The sequence below is a fragment of the Mytilus californianus genome, unplaced genomic scaffold, assembly GCF_021869535.1.
Source record: "Mytilus californianus isolate M0D057914Y unplaced genomic scaffold, xbMytCali1.0.p SCAF_3, whole genome shotgun sequence".
Classification (NCBI taxonomy): domain Eukaryota; kingdom Metazoa; phylum Mollusca; class Bivalvia; order Mytilida; family Mytilidae; genus Mytilus; species Mytilus californianus.
Genome location: NW_026262679.1, coordinates 1845609 through 1867893, shown reverse-complemented (window position 1 = coordinate 1867893; position 22285 = coordinate 1845609). Strand labels below are relative to the sequence as shown.

Sequence of the window (22285 nt, the reverse complement as noted above, 5' to 3'; positions counted from 1 at the left end):
GTGCCAGCATTTTACTTGTGTATTTTCTGTTTAAAACAACTATATGATTTAGTAAACAGAGGTTGAAGATACTAAATTAATATAGCCAAAAAGAAAAATGAAGAAAACACAACACAGACAACTACAGATCGATCTAAATGAACCTCATGAAAAACCAGGGTTGAACTTTATATAAAAATAAGGAAGTTGTATGCTTGCATAAATCCACTAGAGCCCAAATTATGCTGATGTAAGCAACTATAGGTGATTGTACAGCCTTCAACAATGAACAAAACCCATCTGGTGTAGTCAGCTATAGAACAAACGAAAACAGCAAACAACTAAGTATTTCCAAATTTCTTGCAATGTAAAAATGAGTTGTTTTGATGCTAACAACCAAGACAATAGATATGTTGATTAATTTTCTGCAACTTGATTTTTATTGAGCCTGTGACATTTATGTCGCGAAAGTGAGACAAAGCGATCCTAGATTTCGTCCTAGGCGTTGGCAGCATATACGTTTAGGTTCAGTCTGTGGTTAAAGTTTTTTTTAGACATCAATAACTTTGTCAAACCTTCATGGAATTTTAGGAAATTTGGAGAGAAGCTTGTTTATGACCAAAATACAGTATCCAGAGCAAAATTGTAAAAATATTTTTTTTCATTTTTAGCTTACTTGGCCTAAAAAGCCAAGTTAGCTTTTATCGTCACTTGGGGTCTGTTGTCCATCGTTGTCCGTTAACTTTTACAAAAATCTTCTCCTCTGAAACTACTGGGCCAAATTTAACCAAACTTGGCCACAATCATAACTAGGGTATCTAGTTTAAAAATGTGTCCGATGACCCTGCTTGCCAACCAACATGGCCGCCATGGCTAAAATTAGAACATAGTGGTAAAATGTAGGTTTTGGCTTATATCTCTGAAACCAAAGCATTTAGAGCAAATCTGACATGGGGGTAAAATTGTTCATCAGGTCTAGATCTATCTGCCCTGAAATTTTTAGACGAATCAGACAACCCGTTGTTAGGTTGCTGCTGCTGAATTGGTAATTTTAAGAAAATTTTGCAGTTTTTGGTTATTATCTTGAATATTATTATAGATAGAGATAAACTGTAAACAGCAATAATGTTCAGCAAAGTAAGATCTACAAATAAGTCAACTGACCAAAATTGTCAATTGACTGCCCTTTAAAGTAATTTTTTTTGTAAATTTTTATAATCTTTTACAAAAATCTTCTCCTCTGAAACTACTGAGACAAATTTAACCAAACTTGGCCACAATCATCATAATGGTATCTAGTTTAAAAAAATGTGTCCGATGACCTCGCCTGCCAACTAACATAGCCGACATGGCTAAATAAACTCATCATAGATACCAGGATTGAAATTTTGTATTTGTGCCAGATGCGCGTCATCAGTGATGCTTGAATCAAAAAAAGTTAAAAAGGCCAAATAAAGCCTTAGTATTTCAAAAATGTAAAGAAAATAGGGGTAAAATGCAGTTTTTGGCTTATATCTCTGACTCTGAAGCATTTAGAGCAAATCTGACATGGGGTCTTAGGCCACAGACCACAATTAAATTCCTCTATTAGTTCCTTATAACATGTATAATGTTTTGTTTCATTAAAAAAAATGCACCATGCATTTTTGTCAAATCTTTTGTGTGTGTAATGAATAGTACTAGTCCAAAAATATATTCAAAATTCAGAAAGATTGAACCAATCACTCTTACAAATTTAGCCAATACACATCCATACCCCTATGGACAAGTCAAGAGATGTTCCGAAAAATGTAAATATCACCTTTTTGCACCTGGCCTAATCACTCTTTCCATATCAAAATCAGTTAAAATAAAACATCCAAAAGTTTATTTCACCTCTCTTCTTTCATTTCCACCCAAAAAAAACTAAGAAATGAGTGAGGAAGGGAAAGAAAAAAAATTAAGAAAAAATACACTCTAATTAAAAGGAACTATATCCGTGGACAACGAAAAGCAGGGTCATTAATTGTGGTCTTGGGCCTATAAATGTTCATCAGGTTAAGATCTATCTGCTCTGAAATTGTCAGACAAATCAGACAACCCGTTGTTGGGTTGCTGCCCCTGAATTGGTAATTTTAAGGAAATTTTGCAGTTTTTTGGTTATTATCTTAAATATTATTATATATAGAGATAAACTGTAAATAGCAATAATGTTCAGCAAATTACGATCTACAAATAAGACAATATGACCAAAATTGTCAATTGATCCCTTAAGGAGTTATTGCCCTTTATAGTCAATTTTTAACAATTTTTCTTAAATTTTGTAATCTTTTACAAAAATCTTCTCCACTTAATCTACGGGGCCAAATAGAATTAAACTTAGCCACATTTTTCAATAGGGTATCTTGATTGAAAAATATATCTGATGACCCTGCTTTCCAACCAACATGGCCACCATGGCTAAAAATAGAACATAGGGGTTTACTATAGAAGTCTATGGGAAAATTGTAAAAAAACAATTTCAAATGGTCATGCACAACTTGAAAACTAATTTAGATAATGATAAGGGGTCTTCAGTAACTATTGTAAGACTACAATGGGATGACCTGCTTTTAATTTAACTACCGGGCCAAATTAAACCAAACTTGGCCTCAATCATTATTAGGGTATCTAATACTATTTATTATGATTTTAACCTTATTTTACATGATTTCCAAAACCACAGTAGATACAGGTGAGCGACACAGGCTCTTGAGAGCCTCTAGTTCCGTTTTTACTGATAAATTGACTTTAGTTTTTTTTTACGGTTAACCTTCAGATTTAGTCTGAGGTTAAAGATTTTCAGTCATCAATAACTTTGTCAAACCCATCGTTCATGGAATTTTCGTAAATTTGGACAGAAGCTTGTTCTTTTATTTGTCTTTATTAATATTACTTTTACTGTTGAGTCTGTTTTTTTAGATATCCATTTGATGTGACTCTATACTTATGTATCCTGTCATACTTTGAACGACAAAATTATTTTATTTATCAATATTACTTTTACTGTTAAGTCTGTTTTTTGTGATATACATTTGACGTGACTCTGTACTTGTGTATCCTGTCAGACTTTGAACAACACAATTATGTTAGAGTCATCCTATGACAAATGGAGCTCTAATGGAAATTGATTGTGAACTCTTTTTTATACACATTTTAATTATTTCAGTTATGTTTTGGTGGTTTCGGAATGCCTACATCGATGATGATGCAATGTCAATCAGCTTCCTTGTCCTTCAAGGTAATACATAAACCATTTCTTGTTAATATATGTTAGAACAAGTAAAAGTTTGTCAAAATCATTTACATTTTTCAAATAGATTTTTAGATCAAAAAAGGCAATTTTGGATACACATCAATGGGCCAGCAAACCAACAACACTGGTCAACATATGGTATTCAACAATAAGATAAATAAAACAGAAACATTTGACAGCAAAAAGGTTTTATTAGATAATGTGGACTTTTTTATTATTTGTGCGATGCCAATTTTCATGGATCTTGTGGGTATTGTTGAACCACAAAATTAAATGTTCATTTTAGTACAAATTTTCTATAGGCTTGAATGTAGGCTGGCAAAACCGTGAAATCAATTATCCACAAAAACACAATTTTCCTCAATCAAAGAAAATTGGTACCCACGATTATTAATGAATCCACAGCAAGGTCAGGGTCAAGGGTCAAGTGATCTTTTCTCATGGCTTGATGTCCATAGTCTGTCGTGGTTTGTAACATTTTATGAAATCTTCTCTTCTGTAATGAATAGGCAAATTGGAACCAAACTTAGCCACAATCATCGTTGAAGAATGCTAAGCCCTTGACATAGGTACCTATGAGAAACTCTGGAGCCCTCTTATGTGAACATATCTGAAACACTCAACCTAAGGGTTGTCAGTTGTCTCTCTGAACTGAGACTGGATTCTTGTTTTGCCAATGCCCACCTCACCAACATCTCCTGTGAATGACTATCTCTTGGGGTCACAGCATACTATCATCCCTCTCAATGGGTATGCAATGTATCTTGGTAGGGTACGAACACGGGACATGTTCCATATAATTAGATTATCCTCTATAACCTGGTTTACTCTATGCCTTGTTACTTGTCTTAGTGAAGCTAGAGTACTTTTACTTTTACTGTATCTTTACTCTCCCTCAAAATTCAGCACTCCACTTGGTAGTGCCAATTCAGTACATCAATTAGAACCAAAGGTTACGCTTAAGTTGGCAATGGCTTCCAAGTTCTCCTGGCACAAACCCCTTTTTCTCTTTGATGCCAATAATTTCTGGAATCCATGTGAATATTGTTATATTTGATTTCAAACAACCAAAGTTATTCAGACTCCTTAGAACCTTGAGTTGTGTATTTTGTTGTTATTTAGGTGAACTGGTAATTTTAATGTTCAACAAACGTCAACTTTACTATTGGCTTGTATGCAGAATTTGTCAGAACCTTTTATATCAAGTGTATAACAAAATACAATTTTAGGAATCCACGAAAATAAATGAATCCACATATAACCCTTTCACTGAAGTAATTTGTTTAAGTATAATCTTACTTAAATATTAAATTGCAAATTTATAAAAAAAAATCCACTTCATAAGAATTGTCATGGTTCCTGGGAGTTGTCTTGGTCCATATGAAGTTAAAAGTATTATAATTAATATGTTAGTATAAGAAGAATAACTGAATTAGAAACTTCAAAACCAAACTCTAAAACAGAATATAATAATACAATTTACTAAGACTAGAAATACTAGAAAATGGTGTCCATCAAAACAAACAGACCATCTAGAATATATACTTCGACCCTCTAAAGAATTGAGAACTAATCAATGCCAATAAAACCTCATTCACACACCTGATAAAGTCACACCTTAGCGAACCAGAATTTCACACTCAGTATGGTTGAACCATCCTTGTAAGCAGCAACCTCTATCAATGAAATCATAATAGGAAATGCAAGGTCTGTAATATCATATCATACACTTTCACTAGCTATGAGCTAAACTGTTTTACCAGTTGGTCAGTTTGCAGAGATGAATTTAATCTGCAATTTTGGAATAACATTTTAGCAGTTAGTATTGTGAAAAGGCAAAGCCTTCAGGATAAGCACAGTAATTAAGACCTTGATATCATGTTAACAAGCCATAAAGGAAGTGGTCAAGTATATGTATATATAAGACAGCAAATCAATGACACATGTCACCAAAAATCATCTAGAGGTCAACATACAACCTTCACTGATAAACAGATGTCTATAAAGTATGTTTGTTTCTCGGTAAGAATGTATTCAAGTAAAAAATATTCCATTCATGACATTTTCATATAGCCACGGGAGGGTCTCTTACTATATAAAAGTATACACAGACGTGCTGCTGGAATTGGTCACTTTTTTTAATGTCAAATATAATCAAGTGCTATTTTCTAGTAGGTAATATACCAATAGGTAGACATTTATGTCAATGGGTCATAAAGGTTTACCTTCTGTTAATTATAAGATATCTGTTAAAATTTTGTTCTCATCTATTTATCTAATTTTATGAATGATCCCATCAGGATAACGTCTAAATAAGATGTCAAGATAGATGGGAAATATTTATAATTGGGTTGTGATTTTCCTATGAAATATATGAATGGGTAGGGATTTTTGCATAAATCAATATATGAATGGGTGTGGTTTTCAAACCACAGCCTGACGTCTGTACATAAATTTGTATGTTGAGACCCCCTCCCCTCCCCCCCTGTGGATATACCAATGTACTTATTTTGATGTTTTAGTGTTTTAGATTAGGTCTGTATTTGTTAAAAAAATCGTATACACTGGTTACAATTCAGCAATAATTAATCTTCACTTTACAATGATTCAGATAGTGGCAATATTTAGAGTTGATTTTTGATAATAAATTTATATAACAATAGGAGTATTTCTTTCAGAATTTAAAAACATATGATAAGATTAAGTGTTAGTCAAAGTATATTTAAATTTAAACACTTTGCTTGCAGCCAAAAAAGGGTGCATCCTTTGGAATGCCAAGTATATTTAAACGAAAAAAAAGTAAGTATGAAGTAAACCATAACAAGTTAGGACCATGTACATGCTATTGATCTTTTGATAAGAACAAATGACTTCTCCTTTCTAGAGAGAACATGGACGTCTTTAATTGTCATTTTGGTTGCATTGATATTTTCATGGCAAGAGTGGAATATTTATCTAATGAGATGTAGAAAATATACAATGTATACTATTTATCCAGCATTAAAATTGAGAATGGAAATGGGGAATGTATATATATATATATATATATATTAGTATATATTATAAAAAGCTATTTTTTTGACAGTATATAAAAGAATTTTCTTTCATTTTAAATCTGTTAAAATCCTCAAATAGGTGCTTTGTATAATTATAATGAAATGATCATTTGTGATATTTTAAATCAATTATTGCTTGCTTAAAGTCCAGTGGCAATATTTCATGCATATTCAGGTCAAAAACAAGTTAACAATTAATAAAAAAGGGAAGTTCTACAAAAGGTCGACCAGGATGAAGGTAGGAAATTTGGAATGCCACTGGACAATGAGGGATTGTTGGATAGGACCAGAAAGGATGCTGTGGAACAGGCAACCTACAGACCCTTCAAAGAGTTATCACAATGTTCTTTAACATGCAGAGAGCGTGGCACTCTCCCTACACAAGGCATCAAATTTAGCACTCCCATTTTTACCTAGCATGGATGAGTATTTATACATCCAGCACAGCCAAATAGACGCCCTACTTTAGCCATGGTTTACTGCTGGACAGAAGAAGCTAAGGGATTACCAAATTCTTTATTCCAGTCAGCCCTTGATGAGGAATGATTGATTGATTGTTGGTGTTAAATGCCACTTAAAGCACTTTTGGCTATATCATGGCGGTTAGTTTTTATTGGTAAAGGAAACCCTTGTATCTAGAAAGAACCTTATGCAGGAAAATAAAGGAGATGTGGTAAGATTGCCAATAATGACAATATTATAAAAGTTCAAATAAAGTAGATGTTGAAGGCTGTACTTTGACCTATAATTGTTAACTTTTTATACATTGTGACTTGGATGGAGAATTGTTTCATTGGCACTCATACCACATCTGCTTATTCATATAGATGTAAGCAATTATATATAGGCATCCATACAGCCTTCAAAAATGAGAAAAACCCATACCGTATAATCGAATATAAATGGCCCAGACATGAAAAATATGAAACAATTCAATTGAGAAAACTAATGGCCTAGTTTAAAACAAAATAATTTACTAAAAACAAATATGACAGACATGATTCAATGACAATTTGTTATTTATTAAATTTTAATACAATGCTTTAAATGGAAGCTTCCATTTATATTTTAAATTTATTGTCTTTAAAAGCATTATCAGAATTCATTTGCCAAAAATAAGGCAATTTTGTTTGTGTATTAAAAAAAAAACCCAGCTCTATTCAGTTTTCAGATAACATTTGTTTATGAAGAAGTAATTGTGAAAAAGTTTTGATATATGGCTTATTGTTGTATGATATTAGCATCCATACATTTAAGTTGTAAGCTATATGATCAAATTTCCAAGTTCTGTGATTTTGACGTTTAAGGAAGAAGTGCTTAAAATATATCATTAATATCTGAAATGTGCATGCTCTTTTGATTTCAATCTCAATATGAGGCTTCCCCTCTTTGTCATGCATGCTTTAGTGATTTTGAAAGTTTTATTTTGTTTCTTATAAGGTGCCGTTATGAACAAGTGTTTATATATAATAAACCAGGATACTTATCTGAGACCATATGTGTGAAGGTTTATTTACTTTGACTGTACACATGGAAGTTATACTTTGACCTCTTGTGAATGAAACTGATCTAAGACCATATGTGTTAAGGTTAATTACTTTGACAGTATATGAGGGAACTATTGGACTTTGACCTCTTGTGAATGATACTTATCTGATACATATGTGTGGAGGTTTATTACTTTGACAGTATATGAGAGAGTTATTGGACTTTGACACCTTGTGAATGATACTTATCTGAGACATATGTGTGAAGGTTTATTACTTTGACAGTATATGAGGGAACTTTTGGACTTTGACCCCTTGTGAATGATACTTATCTGAGACATATGTGTGGAGGTTTATTACTTTGACAGTATATGAGGGAACTATTGGACTTTGACCCCTTGTGAATGATACTTATCTGAGACGTATGTGTGGAGGTTTATTACTTTGACAGTATATGAGGGAATTTTGGACTTTGACCCCTTGTGAATGATACTGATCTGAGACCATATGTGTGGAGGCTTATTACTTTGACAGTATATGAGAGAGTTATTGGACTTTGACCCCTTGTGAATGATACTTATCTGAGACATATGTGTGAAGGTTTATTACTTTGACAGTATATGAGGGAACTATTGGACTTTGACCCCTTGTGAATGATACTTATCTGAGACATATGTGTGGAGGTTTATTACTTTGACAGTATATGAGGGAACTATTGGACTTTGACCCCTTGTGAATGATACTTATCTGAGACATATGTGTGGAGGTTTATTACTTTGACAGTATATGAGGGAACTATTGGACTTTGACCCCTTGTGAATGATACTTATCTGATACAATGTGTGAAGGTTTATTACTTTGACAGTATATGAGGGAGTTATTGGACTTTGACCCCGTGTGAATGATACTTATCTGAGACATATGTGTGGAGGTTTATTACTTTGACAGTATATGAGGGAATTTTGGACTTTGACCCCTTGTGAATGATACTGATCTGAGACCATATGTGTTGAGGCTTATTACTTTGACAGTATATGAGAGAGTTATTGGACTTTGACACCTTGTGAATGATACTTATCTGAGACCATATGTGTGAAGATTTATTACTTTGACAGTATATGAGGGAACTATTGGACTTTGACCCCTTTTGACAGTATACAAAGGAGTTATTGGACTTTGACCCCTTTTGAATGATACTTATCTGAGACATATGTGTGGAGACTTATTTCTTTGACAGTATACAAAGGAGTAATTGGACTTTCACCCCTTGTGAATGATACTTATCTGAGACATACATATGTGTTAAGGTTTATTACTTTGACAGTATATGAGGGAGTTATTGGACTTTGACACCTTGCGAATGATACTTATCTGCGACATATGTGTGGAGGTTTACTACTTTGACAGTATATGAGGGAATTTTGGACTTTGACCCCTTGTGAATGATACTGATCTGAGACCATATGTGTGGAGGTTTATTACTTTGACAGTATATGAGAGAGTTATTGGACTTTGACCCCTTGTGAATGATACTTATCTGAGACATATGTGTGGAGGTTTATTACTTTGACAGTATATGAGGGAACTATTGGACTTTGACCCCTTGTGAATGATACTTATCTGATACATATGTGTGGAGGTTTATTACTTTGACAGTATATGAGAGAGTTATTGGACTTTGACACCTTGTGAATGATACTTATCTGAGACATATGTGTGGAGACTTATTACTTTGACAGTATACAAAGGAGTTATTGGACTTTGACCCCTTGTGAATGATACTTATCTGAGACCATATGTGTGAAGGTTTATTACTTTGACAGTTTATGAGGGAACTATGAGACTTTGACCCCTTGTGAATGATACTGATCTGAGACCATATGTGTGAAGGTTTATTACTTTGGCAGTATATGAGGGAACTATTGGACTTTGACCCCTTGTGAATGATACTGATCTGAGACCATATGTGTGGAGGTTTATTACTTTGGCAGTATATGAGGGAACTATTGGACTTTGACCCCTTGTGAATGATACTTATCTGAGACCATATGTGTGAAGGTTTATCACTTTGACAGTATATGAGGGAGTTATTGGACTTTGACCCCTTGTGAATGATACTGATCTGAGACCATATGTGTGGAGGCTTATTACTTTGACAGTACATGAGGGAGTTAATGGACTTTGACCCCTTGTGAATGATACTTATCTGAGACATATGTGTGGAGACTTATTTCTTTGACAGTATACAAAGGAGTTATTAGACTTTGACCCTTGTGAATGATACTTATCTGAGACATACATATGTGTGAAGGTTTATTACTTTGACAGTTTATGAGGTAGTTAATGGACTTTGACCCCTTGTGAATGATATTTATCTGAGACCATATGTTTTGAGGTTCATTACTTTTTCAGTATATAAAGGAGTTATTGAAAACAGGGAAATCAGCATAACCAATGTAATAAGAAATATAAAAATAAGGAGATGTGGTATGATTGCAAATTAGACAACTATCCACCAAAGTTCAAATGAAGTGGATTTAAGTAATTATAGGCAACCATATGGCCTTCAACAATGACAAAAACCCATTCCATATAGTTGGCTATAAAAGGCCCCAACATGAAAAATGTGAAACAAGTATGACAGACATGAACCAACGACAACCACTGAATTACAGGCTCCTGACTTGGGACAGGCACATCAAGAATGTGGCAGGGTTAAACATGTTTGTGAGCGCTCAACCCTCCCCTAATCTTTGACAGTTGTGTAACAGCATTACATAAGAACAATTTAAAAATCAGTAGCAATTGGCTTAACTCAAAAGATTTGTATGAGGCACAAAAACAACTACTGTAAATTCAGAAATTATTGTGTGCATTTATTATTTAGATTTTGGAAGAATGGACAAAAATGCTAAATTAATTATTGCGAGTTTAGGAAAACCTGCATACAGATATGTGTTAAAGATATCAGAATGTGAGTTCTTATTAATGAGATACTCACCTACTCACATTAATAAAAACCTCACAATAATTTTTGAATTTACAGTAACAACACAATAGAAAAAAGATAAGAAATAAGAGTCGAGTTGCTGGAAGCTCGTTCAAAGCCAATAACAACTAATAGATAAATCATTATCTCCCAGACTAAAGTATCAATCAGTACACATCCAACAGATTTAGTGTAAAGGCATCATAAACAGTCTGAGAAATGCATGATCTTTTCGTATCTTATATTTCAAATCTTTTGAACACTTTCATGTCATACAAAGTATATAATAATACACTGCATTTTGTAATATGTATTTTATTTTTTTATATTTTAGAGGCAAGTGGTTCTGTGAAACTGATGAGTCCACCTATGAACTTAGGCTCTAAATGTGCTGCAAAATCATCACCAAGAAGGAGGTAATGAAGCATTTTTTATAAAATGGAAAGTATCATTTGTTATATTGAAACAAAAAATAAAATAGGAAATAATTTATAATCTGTTTTATATGGATATGTGTATAGCTATTGACATAATAAAACTAACATAGTATTTTGAATGTTTAAACCTTTTATACCAACCTCTATAGGTCAGTTAAAGGGGAACCATTAATGATAAGTTAATGATATTTGGTATGCAGTTGAATAAACATGGGCACATCTTAAATTACATACAGGTGAGACAAATCTCTATGTCAACAGTTTATTTTTACAGGAGTAATGTCCCTTAGAAATGTACCTATAATGGTTTACTTTTATAAATTGTAACTTGAATGGAGAGTTGTCTCATTGGCACTCATACCACATCTTCCTTTATCTATCTATAGCAAATTACATTGTACATGCTCTCACATGCACAATTATTGCCAGATTGTTATGAAATTTATATTTAAAGGTTTGAATCAGCAAGGTTCATCTGACCTAGACCTCATTTTCATGGTTCATTGGTCAAAGTTAAGTTTAATTATGCCCCGCCGTAGCGGAGGGGGCATTAAGTTTTACCCTTGTCCGTCTGTACGTACATGCGTCCTTAAATTGGTTTCCATTCTCTAACTTTAGTTTGCCTCAACCAAATGTAATGAAACTTATCCACAATACTTATTACCACAGGACACAGATTAAGTTTGAATTTTGGTGGCTACACTTTTACCGTGCTAGAGATATGCCCCTTTACAAATGGAAAAATTGCTGAATTTTTCGTTTCCATTCTCTAACTTGAGTTTGCCTCAACCAAATGTTATGAAACTGATACACAATGCTTATTACCACAAAATACAGATCAAGTTTGAATTTTGGTGGCGTCACTTTTACTGTTCTAGAGTTATACCCTTTTACAAATGGAAAAATTGCTGAATTTTTTGTTTCCGTTCTCTAACTTGAATTCCACTCAACCATATTTGGTGCATTGAATGATTGTAAGGTGTACATGTCTGTCTGGCTTGGTTTATCTGACCTTTATGACATTGTCTTGGATTGTTGATAATGTTAAGTGTATGTAATACTTTATCTTTAAGACAAAAAATCTATCATGGTCAGTAAAGCAGGTTAGACATTCAGTGTGTGCACTCTTGTTTAAACAGAAATGATAAAAGTGCAACAATAGATAAATAATGCTAAATAAAGCATGCAAATATTTAATAAGCAATAGCATGCATAGATGTGATTAGAATAAAGAAGTTTGTGTGATTAAATTTGGACCAAACTCCCAGGTTTTAAGATAATGATTTTATTTAAATATTTTGTAAATAAATCTAAAGAATTCCATTATCAATTTTATTTATACTTATAATATTCTTAAATTAGAAGAAATACATAATTTAGATTTAAAAAAAAATAGTCCAGGAATTAATTTATAAATGCATATCTTCAAAAAAAATTCATGCAAATTTAAAAAGTCCCACCTGCTATTTCACATTAAGATTTTAAAAGGGTAGTGTACTAGTTTTGGTACAAGTTATATCAAAATTATTGAAATCTTCATCAGATCTAACTAAAAAAATGGGCAATTTTATGTTCAAGGGGTCTTTAATTCAAATTGACATCTTCAGAAGTACTGTAATTCAGAATTTACTGCATATGAATATAAAAATAAAGAGATGTGGTATGACTGCCAATGAGACAACTATCCATCAAAGTTCGAATGAAGTGGATGTAAGCAACTATAGGCAACCGTCCGGCCTTCAACAATGAGAAAAAACTGTACCGTATAGTGGGCATGCATTTATTATTGGGATTTTTTAGAATGCTAGTTCTTATTATTATGATACTGCATTTGCTTTAATACAAACCTCATAATAATTTCTTAATCTGCTTTACTCATTTCTACCCTTTTCAATTGGGCCAAATCACTACTTTGCCTTCATTTGAGGGTATGTATATAGTCTTTGGCCTGCTAGGTAATCCGTTTCAGATATTTTATGAATAAAGTATTGTTTAAAATACTACTTTTCCTTCATGACCCAATATTTTTTAAAGCGTGATTTTATCCCCTTACTTGGTATTTCATGCATAAAACATAAATAATAATATAGAAAGGTGTATTGTAAATAGACATTTTCGAAAAGTCATCTACACGGACACTTATACCGACACCGAATCATACACTGACTAAAAAAATGGAGGGACTGTATCAAAATGTCAAAATATACTGAATGAATAACCTCGTAAAACTACGTTTGACTCAGCAGAGGTAAAAAACATGTAAATTCATTATTCTGTACTTAGTTTTATATATTTTTTAATTCGGAATCTGAGAATGAAACACTAAGTGCTCTCGTTAGTTTTGGAATTCCTTTAGTGATGAATTTGTGATATTCCAACTAATTGTCGAATCATACTGATTGGTCTTTTTAAAGCAGTAATTGGCATCGCAAGTAGTTTTTAGGGGAAAAATAACAAAAATGGGCAATAATCTTATCAAAAGAGAAAATCGGGTACAACTTTTTATGTTCAAACGTGTACCCATGGTTTGACTTGTTTGTCCAGAAAAATTATAAAGCAAAAATATTTTACATCATCTCCCTTTAGATTCCTTATTTGTATATATTTAGGCTACATTTTGATATAATAACATTACAAATTCACAGTACCAAAACATGAAATATATGGGTCATGTGAAATATCCTTCTTTTTGTGCCAAAACAACTGAGTAGGTGTGTTTGAAAAACAAAAGAAAAGCTTCATGCTACTTCAAATGTTTAAACAGGATATATATTTCTTACTTGATATTTTTTCTACTTTTGTTCATTCATTTTTCAGTGAAAAATTTAGGCATATTAATTATTTTTTTCATGAAATGTATAAAAAAAAAAGTCGGACACACCGTTCACTAACTTCCCCCTGAATTTATACTAAAAGTACTTGACTTTGCGATCATTAAAATGCATCACTTAAAAAAAAATATTTGTGTATGTGTTATCTAGGTCATTTAGTCTTCAAACTTTGCAAATGTTTATTCAGCCCTTCTACAAAATACTTAATACATAGAATTTTTTTATTGTTTTTTTTACTTTCGAAAATTCCCCCTGACAACCAATCAGTTTTAATTGATGAAATGCCTAAAAGTACATTTACATGATGCCTTATAGCCTAGTAGATACATTTGTCTTTTAAAATTCAACTGTCATGTAAGGATCATAATTATGACATATGGATAAATTAATTGGTTTTCAAGAGCTAAATTAACAGCTTGTCATCCCTACAATGGCTACCATTTTCACAATTGTAAAAAAAAATGAAGAGATAATTTTGACAATGTAGAATCCTGGCTTTCTGTGTAAAGATCTATTGATTTACACAAAGCCTCCCCCCTTTTTTTTACAAAGTATAATATGAAGATCGGTCGATTATCAGTTCTCAAAACAGAGCCAATAGATTAAAAAATCATTGAAAAAAACAAATTGTATACAGTATTTAAAATGCAAATTAGATAAATATTTTATAAATGCTCGTGGTACACTTTGAAATGACCCTTCTCAAAAAGGTTACCTGTCGTCCTAGGCATAGGGAAAAAACAAGGGTTTCCTGGTGAATGAACAATTTAAAAGCAGTGTAAGGGAGGTAATCCAAAAACAAAATTGTACAATTTTGTACAATGTTGGATTACCTCCCTTACACTGCTTTTAAATAATCTGTTTCAGACTTTATGATGTATTTTAATTGGTAATTATGGTTGCAAACTCCATTGGAAATTTGTATTGAGATTATGACTATATCTTGAGGGAAAGAATTTTATTTTGGAAAAGGGGGGGGGGGGGAGGGGGGTAAAAAAGAAATTGTGGGGGGCAATTTTTTTTTTCATTTCAAATTTCCGAAATTAAAAGAAAATTTCTTCCAAAAAGGGGGGGGGTAAAAAAAAAAATTTTTTTTTGGGGGGGGGGGGCAATACGCAACAGCATAGTGTATTTCACAAAAGCAAAAAATTGAATATAAATTCAAATCATATAACCAATTCTAAGTTCTTTGACTCAGGGCTTCCAAAATTATTTTTAGCCAGCCGGACATTTTATATATTATCCCGATTTTAATCCCTTAAGACTAAATAAAGAAAAGGCAATTATGGTAATCAGTTGCCGAGTTGGCCATCCCAATGATTGACATTAAAAAAAAAAGAATATTAAACTTTCTTTGATTCAAATTCGAAGTTCTGACGTAAACTGTTAATTTGGCAGTGCATCATTCGAAGTGTGCAACATCACCGTACTTATATCTGCCTTAGACTTTTTATTTGTACAAAATAACGTTGTCAAAAACTTTACTTTCGTTTTTAAATCTACCGGATGTTATCTTGACAATGGTAAAACACGGACCAGAGACGGATACGTAAATTCCGTGTACGTTTGCAAAGCATGAATGAGTGTATAAGTAGCTCATTCTACGTTATTTCTTCAAGAAAATATTCGAAATAAACGTGAGATAAAGGTATCAATGACAATTGAAGCATTTTTTGAAGAAATTAGGATGCATAATTAAATTTCACACCTGCGCACATGCGCACACGTGTACTAGTTCAAACAGAGACATGTCTCTGGTTCAAACAACGTGGTTATGACGATTTTTCATTTTCACCTTTTTAATTTTTTCATCAAATCATATTTGTAAATGTATTTCTGATAATTTAAATCTTTTTAACTAAATTGATTAGATGCAAATAGTGAAATGTAAGAAAATAACTTTGAATAGACCGATCAATGTCCGGTTCAAAATAGTTTACCTGTCACCTGAACAGGTCAATTTCAGCTGTTCGACAACTAATTAGCCTTGATTAAAATGAGAAGGTATTAAAGTAGGGATTGTTTTGATAGTACTTAATGATCATGTCACTTTTATGACCGGAAATGTGTGGCTGTTAAAGGCAAAAGGTTGGGTCAAAAAGATCCTGCCCAGCCGGACTTTTACCGGACATTATACAAATGTCCGGAATATATGACCGTTTTGGAAGCCTTGCTTTGACTACAGTTATTCGGTGTCAGAAACCTATTATGTGTCAAATATTTAATTACAATCCAAATTCAGACCTGTATCAAGCGCGAATATGGTGTCCATTTTCACCCCAACTGTTCAGGGTTGGACCTCTGCAGTCGTATCCAGCTGCGCTCAGCGAAACATTTTATTAACAAAATATGCTGTTACGACATACAACTTGTTATAAAGGCATTTTTTCAATCAAGCTGATGATCTATTAAAAGCAATATCAAGATTTAAAATTTTTTTGAGTATCTCCTCATCCTTGAATGTATGTAGTGATAAACTGATGATCACATCCTAGCATTGGTAATATTGCTTCATTTTTGTGAATATTTCAATTGCCCAACCTTTTATGTCAACATTTATACATTTTATCTTTAAAGATCTTCTAGTAATGAGTTTGTTTGTGACAGCATGGATACATATGAAGAATCAGATGAAGAGTGTGCTATGTCATGTGTCAGTAATAATTATGTAGACATGTCACCAGGAGGCAATGAAAGAACCCAAAGAATACTATCAGGAGACAAGTCGACAAAAAGTGAAAAAACAAAATCATCAGGAGACAAAATGATGATCATTGTGTCACTGCAAAACTTTGATGGTTCCTGGTCGCAATCATCTGAGCTGCAATCCGTGCTTAATGTTAGTCAAACGGAACTGAAAGCTAAATACCAGGTAAGGACAGGCCTGTCTGTTTTAAAGTTGAGGTAATATAAAATTAAAAACACGAAGATTTTTATCAATGCCATTACAGTAAATGTATTTGTGACGTCACAGAATAGTCTGTTCTATGCGTTTTTTGTGAAAATATACAGATTTTGCTAATTTTTCAGATAGTTTTTGGACCCACAAATATAAAGCACACGCAAGTACCAACTGAATAATTCACCACAATGGTTGACTATAGAAACTACATCTTTCATGTAAAATATGATTGTGGTACTTGCATGTGCTCAATATTTCTCACTAACAAATATGGGTGAAAATTTGCTATTTTTTTCTTTTTTGTAGAAAAATCTGAATTATGCTATCTTTGGACTGAAAAATCTCAGTGAATAACCATGTCAAAGATATTACAGTTTAAAATTTACAAATACTTAACAACTAATCTTTAAACTGATTTTCTAACACCTCATATTTCTAGGACAAAAGAGCCCTTAGCACATCGGCTTTGTCAACCAAAATTATTATATGAATGGCTCATAAAGAGAAGATTTACTTTCCCATTATCTATTGCCTTTGTGATAGAATGATATGGCAAAGGGTCCCATAATAGAATGAAATGGCAAAGGGTCCCATAATAGAATGAAATGGCAAAGGGTCCCATAATACATTTAGAATGAAATGGAAAAGGGTCCCATAATAGAATGAAATGGCAAAGGGTCCCATAATAGAATGAAATGGCAAAGGGTCCCATAATAGAATGAAATGGCAAAGGGTCCCATAATACATTTAGAATGAAATGGAAAAGGGTCCCATAATAGAATGAAATGGAAAAGGGTCCCATAATAGAATGAAATGGCAAAGGGTCCTATAATAGAATGAAATGACAAAGGGTCCCATAATAGAATGAAATGGCAAAGGGTCCCATAATAGAATGAAATGGCAAAGGGTCCCATAATAGAATGAAATGGCAAAGGGTCCCATACTAGAATGAAATGGCAAAGGGTCCCATACTAGAATGAAATGGCAAAGGGTCCCATAATAGAATGAAATGGCAAAGGGTCCCATAATAGAATGAAATGGCAAAGGGTCCCATAATACATTTAGAATGAAATGGAAAAGGGTCCCATAATAGAATGAAATGGCAAAGGGTCCCATAATAGAATGAAATGGCAAAGGGTCCCATAATAGAATGAAATGGCAAAGGGTCCCATACTAGAATGAAATGGCAAAGGGTCCCATACTAGAATGAAATGGCAAAGGGTCCCATAATAGAATGAAATGGCAAAGGGTCCCATAATACATTTAGAATGAAATGGAAAAGGGTCCCATAATAGAATGAAATGGCAAAGGGTCCCATAATAGAATGAAATGGCAAAGGGTCCCATAATAGTATGAAATGGCAAAGGGTCCCATAATAGAATGAAATGACAAAGGGTCCCATAATAGAATGAAATGTAAAAGGGTCCCATAATAGAATGAAATGGCAAAGGGTCCCATAATAGAATGAAATGGCAAAGGGTCCCATAATAGAATGAAATGGCGAAGGGTCCCATAATAGAATGAAATGGCAAAGGGTCCCTTTATACATTTAGAATGAAATGGAAAAGGGTCCCATACTAGAATGAAATGGCAAAGGGTCCCATAATAGAATGAAATGGCAAAGGGTCCCATAATACATTTAGAATGAAATGGAAAAGGGTCCCATACTAGAATGAAATGGCAAAGGGTCCCATACTAGAATGAAATGACAAAGGGTCCCATAATAGAATGAAATGGCAAAGGGTCCCATAATAGAATGAAATGGCAAAGGGTCCCATAATAAAATGAAATGGCAAAGGGTCCCATAATAGAATGAAATGGCAAAGGATACCATAATAGAATGAAATGGCAAAGGGTCCCATAATACATTTAGAATGAAATGGAAAAGGGTCCCATACTAGAATGAAATGGCAAAGGGTCCCATACTAGAATGAAATGACAAAGGGTCCCATAATAGAATGAAATGGCAAAGGGTCCCATAATAGAATGAAATGGCAAAGGGTCCCATGATAGAATGAAATGGCAAAGGGTCCCATAATAGAATGAAATGGCAAAGGGTCCCATAATAGAATGAAATGGCAAAGGGTCCCATAATACATTAAGAATGAAATGGAAAAGGGTCCCATACTAGAATGAAATGGCAAAGGGTCCCATACTAGAATGAAATGACAAAGGTTCCCATAATAGAATGAAATGGCAAAGGGTCCCATAATAGAATGAAATGGCAAAGGGTCCCATAATAGAATGAAATGGCAAAGGGTTCCATAATAGAATGAAATGGCAAAGGGTCCCATAAGATAGAGTTAAGAAGCTTAAGGTTTTGGTCAAGTGTAACAGGAAATCTTTACTCAGATCTTTAAAATATTCTCTTCTGTCCCAGAACACAAAACAGCTCTCTAAAGAGATTGTACAGTTTTAAGGAAAGTGGACTTAAATGTGAGATGGACCCAGGATTTGCCAAGATGGATTTGTTAAAACAAAAAATTCTTCTTCATAATTACATATCTTATCAGTACATAAATAAATATACAGGAATAAACTTTTCCATAGGGAAATAGTCATTATTCCAAAATTTCTTTCTTAAACTATCAGGGCCAGTTGTTATAAAGTTTATTGTTGATAAAGAAATTAGAGAGAGAGAAAGTCCGTTTTTGGTCCCTTTTTGTTTTTAGTGTTTCATTTATTCATACATCCTTGGCTTTCACATTGTTTGGTTAAATTATTCCTGATGAAGGTAAATCCAGAAAAGCTCTTTGGACGTTATTTTGAATTTATAGCAATAGGTTGATACCGCCGCTGGTGATTTACTTGTCATTGAGGTTCTTAATCTCAGTAGATTGTGCTTCATGAATGACAGGATTTATAACATATCTTAAATACTACTTTCATAAGTATAAAGCAATAAAGGTTCTAAATCCCTCAGGCAAAGTTGACCTTACGTCGATTTAGCTATTGTTTTGTCTCTTTTTGTCAATTAGCTCTTCAAGTATTCAAGTATTCATACATCCTTGGCATCCTTGGCTTTCAAATTTGTGGGTTTGAGCATAGGTATATCTAGAAAAGCACTTCAGAAGTACCCAACTTTAAAGTGTTATTGTCACATTATATTCGAAAGAAAACTCAATGCCAACATACTTGCTAACTGAACCTTTATTGCTAGATTAACTGTCTTGAACACTGGACTTGCATAAAAGCAAGAGCAAGTTGTTCATGACTTATCTAAGGAAAGGATCTGTTACTATTAAGATAATCCTTCACTGAGCAAATCACGAAATCTGATGAAGTCATTTTCTTAAAAGATGGAGAATTTCCAATAAATAACATATTATTTCAAAAATGTCTGAAATTACAGTAATAGCATAGAAAAAAACCTTTTCAGATTTCCTAAATTACTCACTTATAGATGTCCATCTTCTCCATTTACAGATGATCCTTTTAAGGAGTTGAACCAAATAAGGCAAATAAAGGCTGAAACCTTCTATGATCTTCTTGGTCATTAGAAAAAAAAACATGTCCTTCTGATTCGTCTATAGAATTAAAGACATTGGTTTTAGACCCACTGTTTTCTTTCTATGATAAACTAGGGAGAATATAACAACTCGAAGAATATGATTCAAGTTTGAACACATTTTCATATCCTCACAAGTGGATTCCTCAAAAAGGTTAATACATTGATTTGAATGGGATCAAACTGAAGGTTGACTCAGAGTCATCAGATAACATAATTGAGAAGAAAGTTTAATTATTTATTAAATTTTTTTTTAAACTATCTAGAAATAGGAAAACCAACACTCCTTATCCGTAAAATGGTTCTACTAGTGACAACATTACTTACCTCTCTGATGCAAATAAGCAGCTAACTCCAAAGACTGTAAATAGTCATTTAACTCCTTTTTTATGAGGATGGCTATTGGATGTGTCTATTGTTCTTTTTTGTTTAAGTTTATGTAAATTACATCCTCTATATTTAATGTAAATCAAGGTTTTCATTGTAATAAATCTGAATACATTTAACTATTTCAGGGTAATATTTGGTGTACAGCATTAGTTGTTGCTTTCCTAGAGAAAAATTTCAGTAAACGTAAATCTGAATGGGAAATGATTTATAACAAGGCAATAAAATGGCTAACTTCACAAGACAGAGAAGGGAAAAGTGTCACTCAAATCATAGAGGAAGGCAATGACATTATAAAAAACATATAAAATATACAGATTATTTGACCCTTGTTTTATTAATTTTGTATTTACATTGTGTCATAGATCAAATTTATTCGTTCAGTGTATGTTCACTTGTTTTTGTTAATATGTCTTTTGATTGAGTTAAGCCATTTCAATTGACATTTTATATAGTGTCTCTATGTTGTGATGTTACACTATTGTTTCAGGTAGGGTGAAGGTTGGCGCATATTAAAACGTTTAAACCGGCTGCATTTCTTTGCACCTGTCCTAAGTCAGGAACCTGATGTTCAGTGATTTGTTGATTTGGTTCATAAGTGTTTCTTGTTTCTCGTTTTTTATATAGATTAGACCATTGGTTTTCCTGTTTGAATGGTTTTGCACAAGTCAATTTTGGGGCCCTTTATAGCTTGCTGTTTGGTGTGAGCCAAGGCTCCGTGTAAAGGCCGTACTTTGACCTATAATGGTTTACTTTTAAAAATTGTGACTTGGATGGAGAGTTGTCTCATTGGAACTCATACCACATCTTCTTATATCTATTAAGATTTAACTTATATAAAACCTCTTTGTTAACTGTATCATCTTTTTCTGTTCATCCCTAGGAGGGAGTTCATTGTATTTGTTATAAAATTCCTTTGCAATATATTTTATATATGTGTATATGTATATTTTATTTATATTTTTTACTATCATTTTTTAGGATAAATTGTAAGTCCAATTCCCAATATAGATTCTTACAATGGAACTAATTTGTTTTTTTAATTTTATATGAATCATTGTATTTGTGATATTAAACATGCAAATTAAGGCAACTATAGTTTATTGATGTTCAATAAAGGCAACAGTAGTTAACCACTGTTTAATAGTCATAAATCGATTAAGCGAAAACAAATCCGGGTTACAAACTAAAACCAAGGGAAACACATCAACTATAAGAGAAAAACAACGGAACAACAGAAACACTGAACTGCAACAAAAACAAACGCCAACACACATAGAAACGGACTATTTGATAACAACTGCCATATTCCTGACTTGGTACAGGACATTTTAAGAAAAATGGTGGGTTGAACCAAGTTTTCAAATCAGATATGAATAGAATTCTGATATAATTCAGGAACCACACAATAACCAATTAATTGAATCAAATAGTA

General features: G+C 33.0%; 1 protein-coding gene across 4 annotated transcripts in view; it reads left to right on the top strand.

The window, feature by feature from the left end:
- The window catches only part of LOC127733814 (von Willebrand factor A domain-containing protein 5A-like), a 70721-nt gene extending 48732 nt beyond the window's left edge, over positions 1-21989 (top strand). For all 4 annotated transcript variants that reach the window (XM_052243202.1, XM_052243201.1, XM_052243203.1 and 1 more), the window contains 5 exons: positions 3167-3238; positions 6001-6052; positions 11120-11201; positions 16631-16925; positions 20979-21989. In XM_052243202.1, the coding sequence (XP_052099162.1) occupies positions 3167-3238; positions 6001-6052; positions 11120-11201; positions 16631-16925; positions 20979-21158 (681 nt within the window). In that variant the 3' untranslated portion in view covers positions 21159-21989. The remainder of the gene's footprint in view (positions 1-3166; positions 3239-6000; positions 6053-11119; positions 11202-16630; positions 16926-20978) is intronic.
- Positions 21990-22285: the final 296 nt, after the last annotated feature.